The sequence below is a fragment of the Anser cygnoides genome, chromosome 1 (assembly GCF_040182565.1).
Source record: "Anser cygnoides isolate HZ-2024a breed goose chromosome 1, Taihu_goose_T2T_genome, whole genome shotgun sequence".
NCBI lineage: Eukaryota > Metazoa > Chordata > Aves > Anseriformes > Anatidae > Anser > Anser cygnoides.
In genome coordinates, this window is record NC_089873.1 from 181689449 (window position 1) to 181709247 (window position 19799).

The 19799-nt window shown below is 43.2% G+C and overlaps 1 protein-coding gene across 2 annotated transcripts; it reads left to right on the forward strand.

Annotated features, from left to right (window-relative positions):
• Positions 1–8800: 8800 nt before the first annotated feature.
• Positions 8801–19343, forward strand: SLC25A30 (solute carrier family 25 member 30). Of its 2 annotated transcripts, none has more exons than XM_066988573.1 (10): positions 8801–9132; positions 10820–10898; positions 11456–11603; positions 12304–12398; positions 12679–12764; positions 14605–14700; positions 15608–15732; positions 16150–16288; positions 16530–16610; positions 16976–19343. In XM_066988573.1, the coding sequence occupies exons 1-10, from the start codon at positions 9100–9102 to the stop codon at positions 17015–17017; spliced, it is 924 nt and encodes a 307-aa protein (XP_066844674.1). In that variant the 5' UTR covers positions 8801–9099; the 3' UTR covers positions 17018–19343. The 2 variants fall into 2 exon arrangements, with proteins under 2 accessions (XP_066844674.1, XP_066844681.1); XM_066988580.1 differs by having other exon boundaries at positions 8801–9085.
• Positions 19344–19799: the final 456 nt, after the last annotated feature.

Here is a 19799-nt window from a genome sequence, read left to right on the forward strand (position 1 = left end):
TTTACCGAAAGGGTTGTTAGGCATTGTAATGGGCTGCCCAGGGAAGTGGTTGAGTCACCATCCCTGGAGGTCTTTAAAAGACATTTAGATGTAGAGCTTAGTGATGTGGTTTAGTGGAGGACTTGTTAGTGTTAGGTCAGAGGTTGGACTCGGTGATCTTGGAGGTCTCTTCCAACCTAGGTGATTCTGTGATTCTGTGAAAGTGAAGGGCCATGAAAATTCTTCATCATTTCCCTGATTTCTACTGATATTCTCTGTGCCCAAAAACAACCATGGCAGCTGGTGTCTATACTGACCACACGTGCTTATTCATTCACAGCCTCTATTTTGATTTAACACAGTTGTGGCGAATTGCCTCATTTTTCCATAGGCAGGGAAAGAAAAATACAAAGATCATAGTTATTCAAGAAGGATAAGAATGTGAACTGCTACCATGATGAAATACATCAGGGGTGCTGTTGCAGGAGTTAAGTCTTCAGAGAGCTGCAGTGTTTTCACAGTGTGGCATGTGGCCTTGCATAACTAAAATTCAAAAGGTTAATCCCGAAAGAGAAGGCTGAAAAAAGGGCTGGGTTTTGGGCTGCCAGCTGGGAAGTTCCACGTCTCAGCCCTGCTGGAGCTGCTTTCCGTGGGGTTCAGAGCTAAGCCTGTAAATCTGTAGTCAGGAATTAAAGTAATTTTCTTCTAGTACTCGGAGGTGGTAGAAGTTTCTTGTGCTGTTCAGGTCTTGCTCTCGGCACTGAATCTGGCCTTCTGTCTTTTGGTTTCAGTCCCTTTATTCATCAAATGTGCTCATGGGCAGCAGCTTTGACCACGCAGTACCCCGAAGACTCATAGCTGACAGCTCAGAAGCGCTGTGTATCAGATGAGATCTCCCTAAAGCCTCGAGGCAGAAGGCTGAGCACTGCCAGGCATGTCAGAATATCCTCCCTCGCCCATGCCCAGCTGCAGAAATGTGAACAGCAGCGGGCACTGCTCCAGCCTCTTTGCACTATCACTGCAATTTCAGTCACGGTCACAATTTTGAAGTCTTTTATTTGCACTCTTGCACCATGAATATGGAGGAACTTCTCGCTTAAAATCTGTAACAAGGAATGGCTGTGGATTTACCAGCAGGCACAAAGGGGAGAAAGACAGATTTGTGCCATCACCAACACTTCAACAACACTGTTATTATCCATATATCTATCTCAGAGAACCAGAAATCATACTGATGTGCATACTATATTAACTAATGTTAGCTAGTAAGTAATTTTGTTATATGAAAAATACGAAAGCTACAGACTGCACGTTGCACACGTGGACTTGCATTTGTAACTTATGGAGAATGTACTGACGATGAGAAGACTTCAGTCTTTTAATGCAAGTATCCAGTAGAAACCTGAGAGAAAGAATGCTGAGGATATGTGTTTTGGTTTTGTCCAGTGTGTGATACAGCAGTAATATTAAGATGACCAGAGTTGTTAAATTTTTCAGTCTTGCAGATCTACAATGCAGTGTTTTAGTTTGCGTGCTCTGGCAAGTGACACCATGCCTTTATTTTGACTTCGTTCACACACAAATTCTCATGTCAGTAGTGTATGGTATATGAAATGAAGCCAAACAGTGAAGACTTGCAGAAGTTTGGGTACAATTCTTTTAGGATTTCCTGCTTGTTTTTCAATGCTTGTTCTGCAAGGTAGTATATTTGAGCATTTTTAAGCTAAGCAAAAGGGTGGTCTGAATTACTACTATTTGATCCCAGTTGTCATAACATGTTGGCTGATGCATCGTCATTATTGCCACTGTTATTTTTAATTAATACATTGAACGGCTTAAATGTGGAATGAGTTTGTATTCCGTAGACGAGGTTTATGTTAAAAATGTTTGGGATTAATGTACAGTCAATCCAAAACCCAGCACTACGTTACCAAAAGTCACGCTCCATTTGCCACAGGATCTCGTGCATTCTCTATAAGCATAAAACCAGCTTTAACTTGCACAACTTGTTGTAGCTTTCTTGTGCTCATGCTTTTATTTTGTAGGTGCTGTATTTAATTCTCTTTACATTGCTTGCAGTTACCCAGACATGGATCTATTAATGTAATTACGTAGCAGAAAGCAAAAGGCTTACTTTTCAATGTGCCAGCACAGAGTCACCCACCGTAAGGTCACGGCGCTTGCCCTGGCTCCTGTCTCTGGTCGGGAGCCGGTTTTGGAACCTGGCACAAACTCACTCTGTCATGTGCTACTCGGGGAAAAGTTCAAACATGCAAATCTGGGCTCAAAACACAGGCTGCAGGAGCTGAGATGCAGTCCTCAAAAAGAAGATTGATTGTTTGTTTTTACCTGTCCCGCAGGTCTCCTGACTGCCCTTTGAAGGCTGTGCCTTTTACAGTTCATGTTTGGAAGCACCTCTTCGAGTATGAAGCAAGTTGGGGAGTGGGGTGGAGAGTGTCCGTGTCTGGGTACGTGGTGTTCAGTGGTGATGAACATTTCAGTGATTGCTTCAGAAGGTTTTAGGATGGAGACATACCGGAGCCCACGTGGACCAATGCACTAGTATGAAGAAAACTGGCCAGGCTCTGCCATCAAAAATCCAAAGCGACTGCTATTACGTCTTGCCAGCTTCGACTCCTCACCTCAACTAGAATCAACAGAGCAAACCCTCTATGAGCTATGCTTGAACCTACATCTCTGTATTTACAACGCAGGACTCAGCGTCGGTGCAACAGCATGTCTTCAGGCTGAATGTACACTAGGGAGGAGCAGCTGCCCTAAAAATTCATCTTCTACAGCTGCTGCTGAGGTGTTAGTGCACATATTTTAACATGACCATTTCTAACCCGGTATTTGAAGGTCCTCTGTTTAGGATAAGTGCAGGTTAGCGTCCTGACAAAAGTCTTTTCCTGTTTTCCCTCCTGAAACTTCTGCCCTGAGAACTTCACAAAATAATAATCAGCTTCCTGCCACTGCTCTCTGATAAAACGAACACTCTGACTTTCCAGGTGTTCCTGCAGTACGCTCCTCACAAGGCTAAGAGAGATCAGCTAAAACTTGGAGGCAAACCTAGGTACTTTTATTGAGTCTATTGTTCATTATCATTTACATTGCCCGTTGTCGCAGTGCGTTTGATGCTGATGAAGTGGGAAAGTAAAGGAGAAAGCAGCGAATGACAGTGAGAAGGCTGAGGGCCCGATCCCATCACCACTGATCAGCAAATGGTAAAAAACCTCCAAACCTGGCAAAAAGTACTCCATTGCTAAAGCTATTGTGAGAGAGCATGGGATGGGAGAAAAAATGTTGTGGCCTGCCCAAAACAGTTGTTTTCCAGACAACTCATGTGTTTTGCAGTGGGTTTAGAAGAATCGGGAAGGAAAGAAGCTATTCAGCTCAGCTTTCTGAGTTAACTTTTGACCAAGAATGTTGTTCACGAGAATGCCAAATGCTCTCGTTGTTTCTAAGGCAAGACACCAAAATAAAAACCTGTGGCACAGACAGAACGGCTTTGACTGTAAGAGTCCCAATTCAGATTTCTGCTGCCACGAGAAGTGCTGCACTTATGCCAGCGCGCCAAGTTGCTAATGCTGTCCTCTTGCAGCATGTAAAGGAAGTTTTGAAGGTCTCGCTGCTGTCTTTTATTACCGTCGGTAGGGAATCACAGCACTGCTGCAGGAGCTACAATGTTTTAAGTAAGCTCTTTGAACCATTTCTGGGCGGCTATCCAGAAGCCAGTGTCTGACTAAGCCTGTAAATCTTTTCAGGCACAACTAACCTGATACTCGACACCCTTTGAATTTAGGGGTGTTAGCATTTAGATCAAAAAAGGCTGGCACATAGGAATGTGCGGCATGGTCAGATGAGAGGGCAGCTCGGTCTGGGAGCCGTATCCTTCTGCAGTGGTGACGCAGGCAGTGCTTAAACAAAGATCTTTTTTGCTGATTAGAGACTTGCTGAGCTAATTGAGCGAGCTCTGCTCAGATAAACCAGATGGAGCTGCAGGAGTCTGCACCCCATTGACGCTTTTCCCCACCACCTACTCTTTAACCAAACCTTTTAAACGCCTGTGCTATGTGCCAGACAGCATGGAGAGGATACGACCATCTATATTGTGCACCTCACTGCTCTCTTTGCTCATGCTTCACACACATATTGATCAAAAGGATCTTCTGGAACTGCTTCCACACTTTAAGGTGTTAGAAATACAGAGCATCCTGATTATAATCTCCAAAATTCAGTGTTACAATGGAGTCTGCAGTGACAATCAACACAGAAAAGTGCTGTCACCTGCATATTACTGAAAAGCATTTAAAAAAAAAGTTGTTTAGCCTGTACATTTGCCAAATTTTCATATACAATTACATCCATTATAGAAGCCTCTCAGGTAGAGATCGCAATTTAAGATATAAAATAATAAAAACACTGGATATACATCTTTTGGAACCGTATAAAATCCATAATGAATCAAACTACAAGAGCTGGGCTAGTTTCCCATAAAGTTTACAAATATTGCAAATCCTCAAAGTTTATCTCCAATCCAGGGGGAAACACATAATCTATTGCTAAGTCCTGCAGCCTAAAGGGTGGCTGTGCTGGGCCTCCTGAGGTGTGTCTGCGTGGTGCTGTGGCCCTCCAAGGTCCCTCCGGAGCTCCTCCAAGAAGTCCAGCTCAGCCTCCAGCCACTTCCCTTGCTGTATTTTGGCTCTCAGTCTGCTGAAGGTGGCAAAAGAAGTAGCTTTCACCAGGAGTGCTTTCCTCTGGAGCAAACTACCTAAATACCTTAATACTCAGGTCAACTATTGCAGATCTTGCAGCTCAACTGTTTTCAAAAGATCCCTTTTTCTTTCAAAGCATCTTCTCATTTGAGACAGTCTAACACCAGTAAAAGCTCCTGCACAATTTATGCACGCCTTTTCTCCTCATGTCTCCTGCCACAGCCTTCATTTGCACTATCATCTTCTCTTGTTCATCTATGTCACTTGATTAATTGTTGTTTGTTTCTCTTCTGCCTGTCTTCTCGCTGCCTTTGCATTTGAAGTGAAAACAATGAAATCTGTAGGCTGGTTCTTCGATTCGATAGGACTGGATTTCCTATGGCCTCAGAGCTGAAGCGAGGCCAATCCATCTCCTGCAGGAGTTAGCTAAACCCTGACCGTGTTTTTAGCAGGAGTTCATCTGAAGACCTTAGCTGAGGTTTTAAACCTGGTCCAGCTGGTAGCCTACAGGCTGCAAGCTGGCTCTTCCTTGTTTGCAGTCTCTGCTCTCACCTTGAAGATGGTCAGAAAATATTATGTACTGCGTGAAGCCTGGTGGTTAATGCTACCTCCTGCCCGTGCCGTAAGACAGCCAGAAGGCCAGAGGTATCAGGACGTGGCTTTAAAGGCAGGATGCACACTGCAGCCCCTCAAACATTTTTTTGCTGTGCCAGGCACGGCTGCTGAGTCAGTCTTAATAGTCAGATGCTTCCAAAAAGGGTGAACTCTATGCAGGTCATGCACTCTTGCTGCTTCTGTTACGCTGGCTCTGGTGCCAATTTCTAGGCAATTCAGGTCCATCAGCTGGCAAAAGGCTACGTTTCTGAGAGGTGCATAAACTTAGAGAGCTGCATCTGCTCACGTATCAGACGGGAGCTATCTCTGGTATGAGTAAAGGTCAGGACTGTGTCTGGGAATAATGGCTAAAGAGGATAGCGAGGCTCTTTTGTACACTATAAACTTCAGTAACAGCACTGAAAGTTTGATGTTTTCCTCCATATGCATTTCTGCATTGGATCAGCCCAAACCCTGTACTGTGAAGGACTTGGCTTGGGGTCATCTGCCCCCACGTCTTACTGTCTATTGTCTTATATGAATATCATTTCTGTTCTTGCAGAATTACTTCAGCTGCAACCCTGCTTTCACAGGATTGCCGAGCGCAAAAATGTATTTCACCCAGCAGATGCTTGCTATTCCCAGATACTGAGTGCTGCCAAGAAAGGGGCATAAAGTGGCAGAAAACATACCGTATGTACCACGTATTCTGTGCTGTAGCACCAACTTCTCTGTCCTTCGTTCAACATTAGATCATCTCCTCTTGTGCAAAAGGTTGGGCCAGTATCTGACACCATGTGATGCCTGGCTTTTAGTAGGGCACAGAAATGTGTTTGTTTTCCTTTCTATTACATCTGCTAACATTCAAATTGGCAGATTTTCTTCCAGCTGCTACCTGTTTAGCTGCAGTGCCATGTTGGACAAAAGCTTCCGTGAAGCAATTGTGATTGATCTTTATTTGACAAACAGTCAGAGGACAACAGCATTTCTCAGATCACCCGCTGAAGTTGGAAAGTACTGGATGGTAGTGAGTAGACCTTCTGTCACACCCTCCTATTTGATAATCTTTAACACCTTTTCATTTGCTCATTCAAATACCATCAAATCCAACCCTGTGACATACACAGGAATTATTATCTCTGCAGGGAGTCTCAGGAATGAAGAGAAATCAATCTCCTAGGACCTGCTGGATGATTGCAACACTTTCAGAAAATTTTGTCTGGATTACAGGTTTGCATTTACTAGAATTGCCTTGCTGGGAACTCATGCTGCATGACCTCTTCCACTGAAAGCCCGGAACTAGCCTCAGTTCCTTCACCCTCTACACATCAAAAGCAAGCTAACATGTTCCCGTTACATCCACAAAACTGGGATATGATAAAGACATTTTGGCTCCTGCCAATGCAAGAGCTCTAATCAGGTATTCAATATTTCTTAATAAAAAGGCTACAAAATAGCATTTACTGTTATTCCTGCTTTCACTTTCCTTTCTCCTTGAGCTCTGTCACTATGTCAGAAACTGTAAGATGGCATTCACGGTATGCCTGTATGACATATGTGAGAAGCTGGAGCAGAACACCAGGCTATTTAACATTATATATTTTTATGTATGCCAATAACACGTCAAATATTTTTTATTTTTTTCCCAACAAAATCATTTGCTTTATGACTGAAGGTCATATTAATTCCTTCTCAGACAAAAAGTGGGAATGCTGTGGCAGGGCAGGAAGCACTTGACTTCCATGTGCCAGGTTTGCTTTCACCATGCAGCAGCCAATGTGACATGAGCAAAGCAAATGAGTTATCTGACTAATGATTATGAAAGGTTACGAGGAACAAAGGAAACTCTCCAGTGGTGGCAACTGGTGACAAAATGACAAAACAGTTTGAATAATGGCCGTAACCATCTGGATCACTTCACTAACCATTCATTTAAGCAGTAGGACACTAGGCAAAACTGTCCTCACCACTGCAGAGAGCAGAAGAGAAATGATTTTCCATTGTAAGGAGCAGTAAAAACACAGTGAAACAAGAATCAGTGCACAAAAAAAAACCAGCCCTTTGGTAGAATTGTTGGAGGGTGGGGCTCTGTTTTGATTAAAAAAGAAAGATAAAAATGTGTGAGGAAAATTGGGAGCAGTAAGGCTAGGGGCCTGGGAACCAGTCAGTCAAACCGTAATACCTACGCAGTCCTGCAGAAAAGAGCTGGCTTTTGGACAAAAACACTGTAAAAGCAGGTGACCAGTGGCACACAGGGATCGTGCAGAGACATGTGAAAAGATGCTGAGCACCAAAGTCAACTGCTGATATGGCCCTGATGTCAGGCTCGAGGCAGCTTGCCAAGATCGTTCTATTGGCGGTTGATAAAGGTATTACGTATTTCGTAGTACGAACTGGGTTGAAAAGGCAGGAAAAGAGGTTATTCAGAGGACCCATCCAAAAGTCAGTGAAAAGCAACATGAGGCAGCCTGAATTCCCTTTTATTTGGAATTATGTGGTCAAGTACTAACAGGAACTTAAGAAATGTGGTCAGGTGCAAGCTGCAATGCCTGAGCAGGCACCGTTTCACATATTAGAGATAATAAAAACCGGCTGCCTGCAGAATGAGCTGACTGAAACTCCAGGGACAAGTTAAGGTCAAACTGGAAACGAAGCCTTTCTTAAAAGGAGTCAGCAGCCTGGGAAGTCTGAAAACAGAACTGGCTGTCCTGCAAAAGCAGCCGGTGTTAGAATCAGTGAAAATGACCTTTGCAAAAAGAAAGAGGGGAGCTGTTCGAAGTTAACCCCAAGTAGGATCTGCCCTGCAGTAGGGCAGATAGATAGTAGATAGGAAAGCTGTAGTAGATAGGAAAGTAGATAGGAAAGCTGGACGGTACTAGCCAGCTGCTGAAGGGGGTGTGAACACGAGAGCTGATTCTGAGGTTTGAGTTTGTGCCTTCCTCGTCAGAAGCCCATCTGCAAAGACAACTTTGAAGCACAATTGGAACAAGAGCTCTGTGGGCAGCCCGTGCCATAGAACCATAGAAAGGTTTGGGTTGGAAGGGACGTTAAAGATCACCTAGTTCCAACCCCCTGCCATGGGCAGGGACACCTCCCACCAGACCAGGTTGCCCAAAGCCCCATCCAGCCTGGCCTTGAACACCTCCAGGGATGGGGCAGCCACAGCTTCTCTGGGCAGCCTGTGCCAGGGCCTCACCACCCTCACAGTGAAGAATTTCCTCCTAGCCTCTAACCTATATCCACCCCCTTAGTTTAAAACCATTTCCCCTCAGGCGGGACGCTCCAACAAAGCTCCTCAGCAGCCACCTCGCTCCGTGTGCTACCCCCCGACCCCAGCTCCAGCAGGGCCACCCCAACACGGGGGGGATCCTCCCGGGCGGATCCTCATCTGGAGGCCTTGGGGGTGGGGGGACAGGGCTTCCACAGGGCAGCCTCCCCCCACGGCCCCTTTAATGTCCCCCTCCTGCTGGCCGCGGGGAGGCGGGGAAGGGAGGGCGGCTTGGGGAGGACGGCGGCCTCCAGAGGCCGCCCGGCGGCGGGGGAGCGCCGCGGCGTGAGGGCGGCCGGAGCACGGGCTCTGGTTTTTCTTTTCCTTCGGGTGCTTTAGCCACCGGCCCGGCGGCTTTGGCAGAGGCTGTGTGGGGGAATCTCCCCGTTCACAGCCTGCTGGGGACGGTAACAGCGCCCTCGGCCCCTCAGTTCTCCCGCGGGGGGCTAGAAGTGCCTCCTTGATCCACGCGTTTTTGGGGGAAAAACTGAAGGCACCGCTGCGTTTGGAGGCTGGAGTGGACGTTTAGGTACTTCGCCGTTGATGCAACCGACGTGGATATTTTGGAGAGGCCTAGTATGTTTCTGAGCAGTGCTGGGAAGAAATTCTGACTAAGAAGCGAGCAAGAATTGGGAAAATAAGAGAGCTGCGGCAATAGGGCTCGGCGATGTGTGTTGGTTCGGTCGTGTGTCTTGAGATAAGCTCTGCCCTCTGCTTTAGTTACTTCCCATACATCTGGGAGGCTGAAATAACGAGGACGACTCCGAAATTGCAGGAGAGGAGAGTAGTGTGGCGAGCCCCTGAGGGGCACAGACCTTGACACAGTCTGTAGGGTCTCGGCTCAGGGCTCTGTCAAGGGAGCAGCACGCTGTGAGGTTTCTGGGGTAGGGTATCCTATGTATGTATCAGGACTAAAGCCAGCGTTAGTAAGTCTGTGTATAATTTAAATTTTACTTGGCGGTGCTTGCACGCTTCTGCGTTGTGTAATTCCAGTGGACTGAGACAGAAACCGAGTAGTCTTCGCTGCCTGGGCAGATTGAAATACAATGCAGACAGAACTCGGGCTATATTTTGGCTTTGTATCAGTGAAATTATATTTGCTGCAAGTAAAAACTTGTCTTGATGTGTTGACTGCTATCTTTAATTTTGGCAATGCAGCCTTAAAAGCAAAGGTTGTATCTGTGGCTGGTAGTGGGGAAGCAGAACTTGGTCTTGTCCCTGCTAATGAAGCTAAGATCCTCTGATCCCAATGGCAGGACAGGGGTCTGTGAGGAACTTGGAGCTGGATTTGCTCTCTCTCTGGCACCGTGCCGTGCATTCCTGTGGCTGTGGCGTTTTCATGCTGAGATGCTGGCGGTTCATCTCTGAACTGCACTGTTTCTGACAAAATAGTGGGTGCCCTTCCTTGCTTTTATTTCGTTCTTACATCAGGGGTGTGCATTGCAGAGGCCTGAGGAGTAAGCTGGATTTCCCTGGGCTTGGTGGCAGAGTATTTGTTTGGATTTGTGTGGTTTGAGTTCCTTTGTTCCTCTTTTGTTGTGTCATGTCAGAAGACCGAACACCCAGGTAACTTCCTCATGAAGGAAAGATGAGAAAAGTAAAACTAGGGCTGCAGTAACTGCTCATCGGGCATGTTTGGTACCTGCAACTTGTGCTAACTCCATTTACACACTGGATTAGTAGCATGTCTAGAGGGAAGAAGTGGCCAAAGCAAGTTCATCTTTCTGCCTGGTTTTGCACTGCTTCCGCATAACATTAGCAAGAAGGAACCTTGTAAACTGGTAACAGAACAGGCCTTAACAGAAGCAAAATGCATACATATCTTCTGTCTAAGTGTACCAGGTCATGTTAATGTTGATAGCGCCAGGAAAAAGGTGAGAGAAGTTTAGCAGTGTCTGTGTACAAATTGCATTTGATGTCAGGATGTAGTCATACTAGTTTGGCTTGGTGAGAATCACTGGAGGTTCTTCGCTGCAGTGCTCCTTGAAATCCTGCCTGAGGGACAAACTGCTTTCCTCCTTTATGACAAGGGTAATGGTTGTCCAAATATGCAGTGGAGACACAGATTTGAACTCAGATGCCTTTGTTAAGTGTTATTGTCTTGTGACTGTCAAAGGTATTAATTAAACATTTCTACCCTTAGCATGTTTGGAAGGTCCATCTTAAGAGGACAAGGCACAACATGTTATTAAATGTTAGCATATATATTTATGTAATACTAGTTCTGTTTGTAGAAGCTTTAAATCCTTGCTTTCTTTCACAGAAAGAAGATTCAATAATGTCAGCGCTGAACTGGAAGCCCTTTCTCTATGGAGGTTTAGCATCAATCACTGCAGAATGCGGTAAGCATTTCTGGAGCTGTTTACATGATTTCCTTAACTGAGATGGGTGCTTTTAGTGCAAGCTTGGTTCCCAGGCTATTAATGACACAGTATTATATGGTCTTCTTTAGGGTACAACGTAGGAGTGTTTCTTTAATGCTGTGCGGTAAGTTGCTCAGAACTTCGTTAGAGTTTTAAAACTTCTGTCTGTAAATTCATATACTTGTCTCATTTTAATATGACCTTTGTCTTTGGATTCTGTTATTTGGTGTGTACTGATTTGGTCATAAGTATGCACAACTTTTGTTTTGCTAGAGTAGATAAGTTAAGCTTGTCACGTTGCCTGTAAACATAGTGAACACAACAATTGGATAGGAAGCAGGCATGGCCTCTGACAAGCTGTCTAGAAGAAACAGGGTGACATAGAATGAACCGCTTTAACTAAGTCTTGGTAAGAGACTGTATGCATTTCTTTTCAGGAGCATTTTTATATATTGTGGTATTTAATAAAAGCTGCAGTTTCTTAGGACATGTTAGATAAGTCCCTGCTTAACTTTCTCTGAATTTTTTTCTTTAAGGTACTTTCCCAATTGATCTGACTAAAACACGCCTGCAGGTTCAAGGTCAAGTTAATGATGCTAAATATAAAGAGATCCGCTACCGTGGAATGATGCATGCACTGGTCAGAATATGCAGAGAAGAAGGACTGAAAGCCTTATACTCTGGGTAAAACAAACTGATGAGCAGTAGTAGCTTCTGAACGGTTTATTGCTGATTATGAACCCGTAGTGGTTAAGCTTATGGGTTTCAGATTGATAGGTATTTAGAGAAAATGTAATGTTCTCCTCAGTCTGCAAGCTGAAAGCCCAAGCCTAGATTACTTCAGGCTTTGTACTCTGCAATAGCACTTCATGTTTCTAAAGAAAACAACCTACTTCGGAAATAATATAATGAAACATAAAGTTAGTCTGTACAAATAATGCCACAGTTTTTCCATCTGTACAACGCTACTATAGTGGTTCAGTCATTCAGCTGGAGAAAAATGGCCTTAACCTTTGTTAATTTACTTTTTTCTACTTTGCACGTATATCAGTGTGCATGCTTTTCTTTAGAAGATGGTGGGGGAAAGATGTAGTTTGCAGCTATCTGGGACAGGTTTGCCAGCTATTTTAGAGATCCCAGGTTGAGGTATGCTCTAAAAGCAATCCTCCCAGAGTTCATTTATGTTCTTACAGTCTTTATTTAAAAAACAAAATAAAACAAAACCCCTTGTTTGTCTACAGTGAGTTTAAAGTATAGATTTAAATGAACAAACCTTTTACTAATAGAAGTCCTGTGTTCAGTCTCCTGCTTTAAAAAAAAAGTGTTTGCTAATCAGTCTTTTTTCAATTTTGAACATAAGTATTATCATTACCTATTTTTACAGGATTGCACCTGCAATGCTACGGCAAGCTTCATACGGAACTATAAAAATAGGCACTTACCAGAGCTTAAAAAGAATGTTTGTTGAGCATCCAGAAGGTGAGTGCTTTTTTCTTCCAGTTTAATTGAGGACTGGTTTGCTTGAAGCTGGGTGTTTGCCACTTGCTATTTTATTGTAGCAGTTTGAACAGGTCTTCTAAGAAGACATTCTTTGTATTATTTAGAACAAAGTGAGCCAGCAAGGAAGCCTCAGTGCTGATTTTAAGGCTTTTGTAGTCAGTGCTCTTTCTGGTTAAAGCAGAGGTGGCATCATCCTGCCTGGATGCATTTTAAACTTTGTAAATCTGCAGCTAATCTCTCTTTCTTGTTTATGGAATAGATGAAACCCTGATGATAAATGTTCTGTGTGGCATTCTTTCGGGAGTAATTTCATCATCTATTGCCAACCCTACAGATGTCTTAAAGGTAATTATGCATTCTGTAGAGTTTGCCCTTAGTTTCTTTTGTCTTTAATTGAGGAAATACAGAATCTCAATGCATATTTTTTCTCGGGAGTGGGGTAGGGAGAGAATCCTATAAGATGACTAATTTTCATGCTGTAGTGTTTGTGTGGAAGCTCTCCTGTGTCTTTTATCTTTATTGGTTGATGCTTGGTAACATTTATTAAAAAAAAAAAAGTTTCTGGAGTGCAAAATAGGTAAGGATCAATTCAGAGGCAAGAGTTTCAGCATGTGAGTGCTGTTGTACTGTATTACTCCTGAAGTTATCCTATAGGAGAAGTTGTTTCTCTTAGAGGCTTTGCAATCCAGTGTCCTGTGGAAATAGTGCTCCAACATGAGTCACTCAGAAGTGAATTTGTGAAGCCATCACCTCTTTAGAACCTGGTAACTTAATGGTAGGTGGTCGAGGACTTCTTTTCCATGTACCTTAAAGGGCTGATGGCATTTAAATTACAAAGCTATAATGGATGCCTCTAATGAAAAATTAACACAATTCTTCAAGTAGTAGTTTTGAAGATGCTCTTCTAAAACCACTAGAAACTTCACTAAACTAAATCCTTCGTAGGGCTAGTGTGGCTATTTAGATGCATTTCTAATGTAAGTTTCTATTTTAAGTGTGGCTTCCATACGTTATTTCCCAAAGTTACATCCATAGTTGGCTCTCTTTGGATTTTAGCAAAACTTTTGATAACTGTCTCTTGCAGCATCCTTCTGAACAAAATGTCCAGCACACAGCTAGACAAGTGCATAATGCGATGGGTGATGGGTCAGGAGCAAAGGGTTATGGCAAACGGGGTTACATCAGGGCAGCAGACATTTCATGGGGTTCTCCAGGACTCAGCTAGGGCCAGTTCTCTTTAATGTTTTTATAAACGAGCTGGACGCAGGAGTCGAATGCGCACTAAGCAAGTTTGTGGATGATCCTAAATGAGGCAGAGCTGTTAGAGAGTATCCAAAGGAAGGCTATGAATGTGGTGAAGGGTCTGGAGGGCAGGAAGTATGCGGAGCAGCTGAGGCCCCTTGGTTTGTTCAGCCCAGAGCAGAGCAGGCTGAGGGGAGGCCTCATGGCGGCCTGCAGCTCCCTCACGAGGGGAGCGGAGGGGCAGGCGCTGAGCTCTGCTCTCTGGGGACAGCGACAGGACCCGAGGGAACGGCATGGAGCTGGGACAGGGGAGGGTCAGGCTGGGGGTTAGGAAAAGGTTCTGCACCCAGAGGGTGGTTGGGCACAGACTCTACACGTTTGATTTTTGGGTGGTTCTGTGTGGAGCCAAGTGTTGGACATGATTATCCTTGTGGGTTCCTTCCGGCTCAGAATGTTCTATGATACAAGAACTTGGTTGTCACCAAACCTGTATTTGGTTGTTAACCGTGCTGGTGTCCAAAGGACATTCTCAGAAATCCACAGGGCTGAAGAACATGGCTCCGAGTAGCTGAAATCTTAATCTTTTTAACCTTTCATTTTAAGGTGCTCTTGTGAGAACACTGTAAAGGATATCCCGCAGAACCTATCTGTCAGTCTAATCTAAATGGCGTAGTGTGCAAGTACAGAAATAGAAGTGACTTAATGCAGCTAAAAACTGTACCCCGTAGTGATTCAAAATTAGCAGCTGCATTTAGATGGTTAAGGTACTTACAGAGATTGCATCATGGTAATGGTAATGTCAGCTATTACCTTGTATGCAGAGAAGTTGACTTTACTATTTCAAAGATTATAACTTACCATGTTTTTAAAATTGTATTAAACTATTACTGGTCTTCTGCTTGAAAAGTATTTCTTTTCTCTTTTGATCTTCAAATAATCTCAGATCAGAATGCAAGCCCAAGGTAGTGTGATTCAAGGAGGAATGATGGGCAACTTTATACAGATCTACCAAACTGAAGGCACTAAAGGATTATGGAAGGCAAGTTTTTTGAGCTACTTTTTATCTTGCTGAGGTGAATTTTATCTGCTTCTACAGTATTCTCAACCAAAATGTGGATAAGTCAGTAGCTAAGAAGTGTGTAGTTTGTGATGACTACTTCACTGCTGGCGTCTCAGTGCATTTTAAGAAAGTGTTGCTGCAAGTATTGTACCCAAGCATTAGTCCGGTCTTATTAAAAAAAAAAAAAAGGTTTAAGTTAGGTTGACTGTCTCTGGTATTAGTTAAAGAACGCTCTGTAAAACGCATCTCAATCTGCATGCTCTGCTCTTTTTTTGAAGAAAAAATGAAAACAACAACACAACAAAAAGCCAAAACAAACAAAAAACACAAACATTTGGAATATTTGGAAGTGAAGATACTAATGAACATTTACTCGAGCTCAGGAATTCATGTACTTAGTCTTGTAGGTTGTCTGTTATACTGATTACTGTCAGTGACTACAGTAAGTGAAGGCTGTAAGAATGGACAATTGTGAAACCGCTGGAAAATAGAAAAGATTTTCCAAAAGTTTCATCATCTCCATTCTGCTTCTCTTCACGTTCATCACCCTGTCAGTTTTTCAGTTAGTGTTAAGGGGAGCTGCTGTCACCTGGCTGTTGTGGTCTTAGCTGACAATTGATGTACAAATTTGGAGGTTAAGCAGAGAGATGGAGTAGCATAAAGGAACTGAAATTAACATTCAGTGTGGGCAAGTGATTTCGCTATTAATTTGAATCTGTATTTTTTGAGCATATATGTCTAAGACTTGCACTACTTAGTGCTGTGTGAGCATACAGTGTTCTAAATCCATTCATGGTGTGCTGCAGAGAAGCTTGTAGTAGAGAAGCTAGGCTTGTCTGCTGGTGCACGAAAGTGAGTTATACTTTTTTTTTTCCCCCTCCTCTAGGGGGTGTCCCTGACAGCACAGAGAGCTGCTATTGTTGTTGGAGTGGAACTGCCAGTGTATGACCTTACCAAGAAGCACCTAATCATGTCTGGATATATGGGAGACACAGTATATACTCACTTCCTGTAAGTTTTTATAATGAAAGCTGCTTGCATCACTCTCCTTTGGTTAGTTGTCGTTATGTGGAGTGCATCTTCAGATTTTTTTCTTCTGAGAAGATAGGTATTCACCTATCCACTTCTATTTTATCAGTTAAGATGTAAATATAGTTCTGGCATATTTGTACGCTTTAGTGCAATAGCTCTTCAAATAGCCCGTAACGTGGAAGCTAATTTTATTTAGGATTTGGATTTAACCTTTCTCAAAGGTTCAAAATTCTGTATTACAGTAAATGAAAAGTGCTTTCCACTTCTATTAACTGATGTAATTTTTAAGCACTAAAAACACTCATTGCTGCTTGTTTTTCTTTGGGGGGCATGGAGTGATTCTTGTGCTTCTTTAAATGTGGTAGGTGAACCCTTGTTAAAACTTTCTTTTATTAGCTCCAGTTTTACGTGCGGGCTAGCTGGAGCCCTTGCATCCAACCCAGTTGATGTTGTGAGAACACGCATGATGAATGAGAGAAGCCAACAAAACGGGGCACACTCAAACTACAAGGGTACTCTGGATTGCTTGTTACAAGTAAGTAGCTCGTGTATCAACTAAGTAGAAGCTGGCGCCCAGGCAATAATTCTGGTATGGAAGTTGAAATTGTTCTAAATTTCCCTAGAAATGGATGCAAATCAAGATTACAGCACTAAGCCATCGTTCAGTATTGTAGATTCCCTGTTGCTGACATGATGTCTGGATTTCTCACTAATAGAGTTCCGTAAATGTGTTCTTGTTGTGTATGTTGCTTTATTTATTTTTATTTTTTTTCCAGACCTGGAAGAATGAAGGCTTTTTTGCTCTTTATAAAGGGTTTTGGCCAAACTGGCTAAGACTTGGTCCTTGGAATATCATTGTATCCTTTTAAAAGGTGTGCAAAAGAGATGAAACAAGTCATACAACAGCAAGTATTGACAGACAGTTCCAGAGCTCTATATGAAAGGCGTCATGTCAACATAATTTTTTATTAATGGAACCTTGTCAGTTGCCCATTTCCTTAGTCAACTGCTTCCAGTCAGATTGCCTATGTGATGTGTTACACAGTGAATCTTCTCATAAGATCCTGAAAACCACTTTTCAGTTGCTCCCTCAATTTCCTATCTGTCCATTTCCTTAATTTGGAAGTTCCCATATTTCAGTACACATGCTGCTATCCTTTAGTAGTGAAATAACCATTTTGCACTGAGTGAACAGGAACTTTTTCCTTAATAATGGGTTCAGTTCTTTCTGACGTACGAACAGTTGAAGAAATTAGACTTGTGATGTACTGACGCCTATACTGAATTCTTCTACCACGCTGTTTGAATGTAGAGCAACTTGTAAGTTATCTCGAGTATCTTCTCTTCTTCCTGCCTGAGATCATGACCAAAGGAAGAGGTCATCACAAGACTGCGGTCAGTCACCCAGAAGTGATGTCAAGGCTCCTGTACCATTGGTTTGCTCACATGATGAAGTGGATGATGTGCACTATTTTCTAGACTGAGCCAAATGGGATGGTATTCCTTTTCAGCTCTTGAAGTATTCCTGAATGTGAAGATCCCTAATGTGACTTACGCTGTCGAGACCCAGATGCACAGTGTTTTATAAATGTCAGAGGTTAAGAACAATTTTTATTTTTCTAAAGGAAGATAGGTACTACCAAAGCATTGGGCTTTTACTGTTTTCAGAAGAGTACAATATTTGACTGCAATAGTTCAGTTCCTATTTAACTGGAAGTGCCATGAGATGTCTTTACAGCCTTTTGTTTTACCTGCTGCAATACAAAATCTGCTTCTGATTTTATAGATTACCTGTGCTGCAAGTTCTGCTGAACTTGCTGGGAATAAACCAACTTCACTGGCAGGTTGGGGTTGACACAGCTCTCGGTTGTGAGTGGCATGAGGAGAGCTTTTTCCACTGTATCATTCTTGGTTTTCAGAGTAAGTGGTTTCTGAACGTATTCGTATGTAAATTTGAATTAGGTATGAAGTTCAGACAAGCCCTTGCTCATCTGCCTGTCCTGGAACGACATTTCTGGTATTGGGAGGACTGGTGTTGATGTATGACTGCTATGGGCAGTTACAAAGATGGGGAAAAAAAAAAAAAGAGAAAGTTCTGCATTGAGCAGTTCAGGCCCATTAACATAGGTGCCAATGCGAAAAGAACAAAGGTAAGTCCAAGAAAGACTGCTTTCATTTCTTAAAGAAGTAAAAAAACAAAACAAAAAACTAACAAAAAACCACTACTTTTGACCCATCCTGAAAAAAAAACCCACTCCTGCCCTCAAAATAAACCCCAAGCAACCCCTAAATCCTCAGACCCAAAAAGAAATTCCAAGCAACATCCCCAAAGCCCCTGACTGAACAAAAAATAAATAAAAGAAATCCCTAGCTCCCTGACCCGACACAGAGAAACAAGAAATCCCCCAAACCTCAGATAGAAAATGAAAACAAGAACCCACCAGACCCCTGACACATAGACACACACAGAAAAGGACTTTTTTTGGGGAACGCATCCCAAAAAGGATCACCCAAAAGCTCCCAACCCCAAAGGAACTGTCCCGTCCCCCCCAAAAAATGAAGTAGACCAAACCTAAAATCTGACCCAGCAAACTCCCAACCTCAAAAAAGCCACCACCTCAAAATGCTCCACCCCCAAAACCTCCAACCCCCAAAAGACTGGTTCCCCCAAAAAGCCCTGCGAAAAAATCTTAAAAACAAAAAGGCTGGTTCCCCCGCAGGAAAAAAAAGCAACAAAAAATTGAAACAACAAAATCATTGCACCACAAAACAGGCATACAAAAACAAACAGCTTGTATAAGACTGTTCGTCAAGAATGAATCCCCCAAATATCCACTAAAAATCCCCCAAATCCACCAAAAAATGACTGGCCAGACCAGAATAGTTCCCCTCAAAAAAACTCAACCCCACAGAAGGCCAACCCCCTCCAAACAACTTCTCCAAAATACCCAACCTCCAGAAGGCTGGGACCCTGATGAAGACCCCCAAAAACATCCCACCTGAAAAATGGAAGGGCCAACAAAATCTCCCCAAACCCTAACCTCCAAAAGGCTGGACCACCATAAACAATCACAAATAAATAAATAAATAAAAATCCAGAAACCTAACCTAACGTAAGAAAAAAGCCCAGCCCAAATAAAAATCAAAAATCAAGACTGCCCCCCCCCAAAAAAGACCCCTCAAAAACTACAACAACAACAAAAAAAAACAACCTAAAAGGGCTGCCTCCCAAAAAAGACTCCTTAAAAAAAAAAATGCCCCAAAAGGCTGGCACCCAACTGAAAAAAAGGGCACCCCTCCAAAAGACCCGCTTAAAAATAAAAAAGAATTAAAAAAAAGAACAAAAAGGCGGCCATGCAGAAAGAGCTCCTTCTCAGGAAAAAAAAAAAAAGACCCAAAAAGGGCAGTCCCCCCAAAAAAAGAGCCCTCCCCCCAAAAAAGGGAAAAAATCTTTCCAACAAAGGGCAGCACTCAAAAAAGAACCCCTCAAAAATAGGTAGAATCCAACCAAAATAGGGCAGCCCCTCAAAAAAATAAAAGGACCCAAAAAAGGCACATCCCCTACCAAAAAGAGCCTCTTAAAAACAACAGGACCCCAAAAGAGCACCCTTTCCAAAAAGAGCCCCTGGGGAAAAAAAATAAAATAATTGGCTCTTGGATTATTACCCCAATATAGATTTTTCGGGTAGGCAGCGATTAAGGTAGGCAGCGATGCCTTTTTGCTCATAAATAGAGAAGGACTTGGTGATGGGAAGGTTGGAGGCCGTCTTGGGCACAGTGATCTTGACTTAATAGAGCTTTCGACTCTTGGAGAAGTAAGGAGGGGGGTTATCAAAACTTCTGGAGGGCAGATTTTGGCCTGTTAAGGAGCCTGGTTGGCGGAGTCCTGAATGACGGGCAAAGGAGGCCAGGAAGGCTGGACGCTCTTCAAGAAAGCCTGCTCCCGTGCCTTTAGGGTTTGTCCCCATGTGCTGAAAGATGAGCTGTCTTGGGAGATGACCGGCCTGTCTGAACAGAGAGCTCAGGAAGAAAAAGAGGGTCTGCGA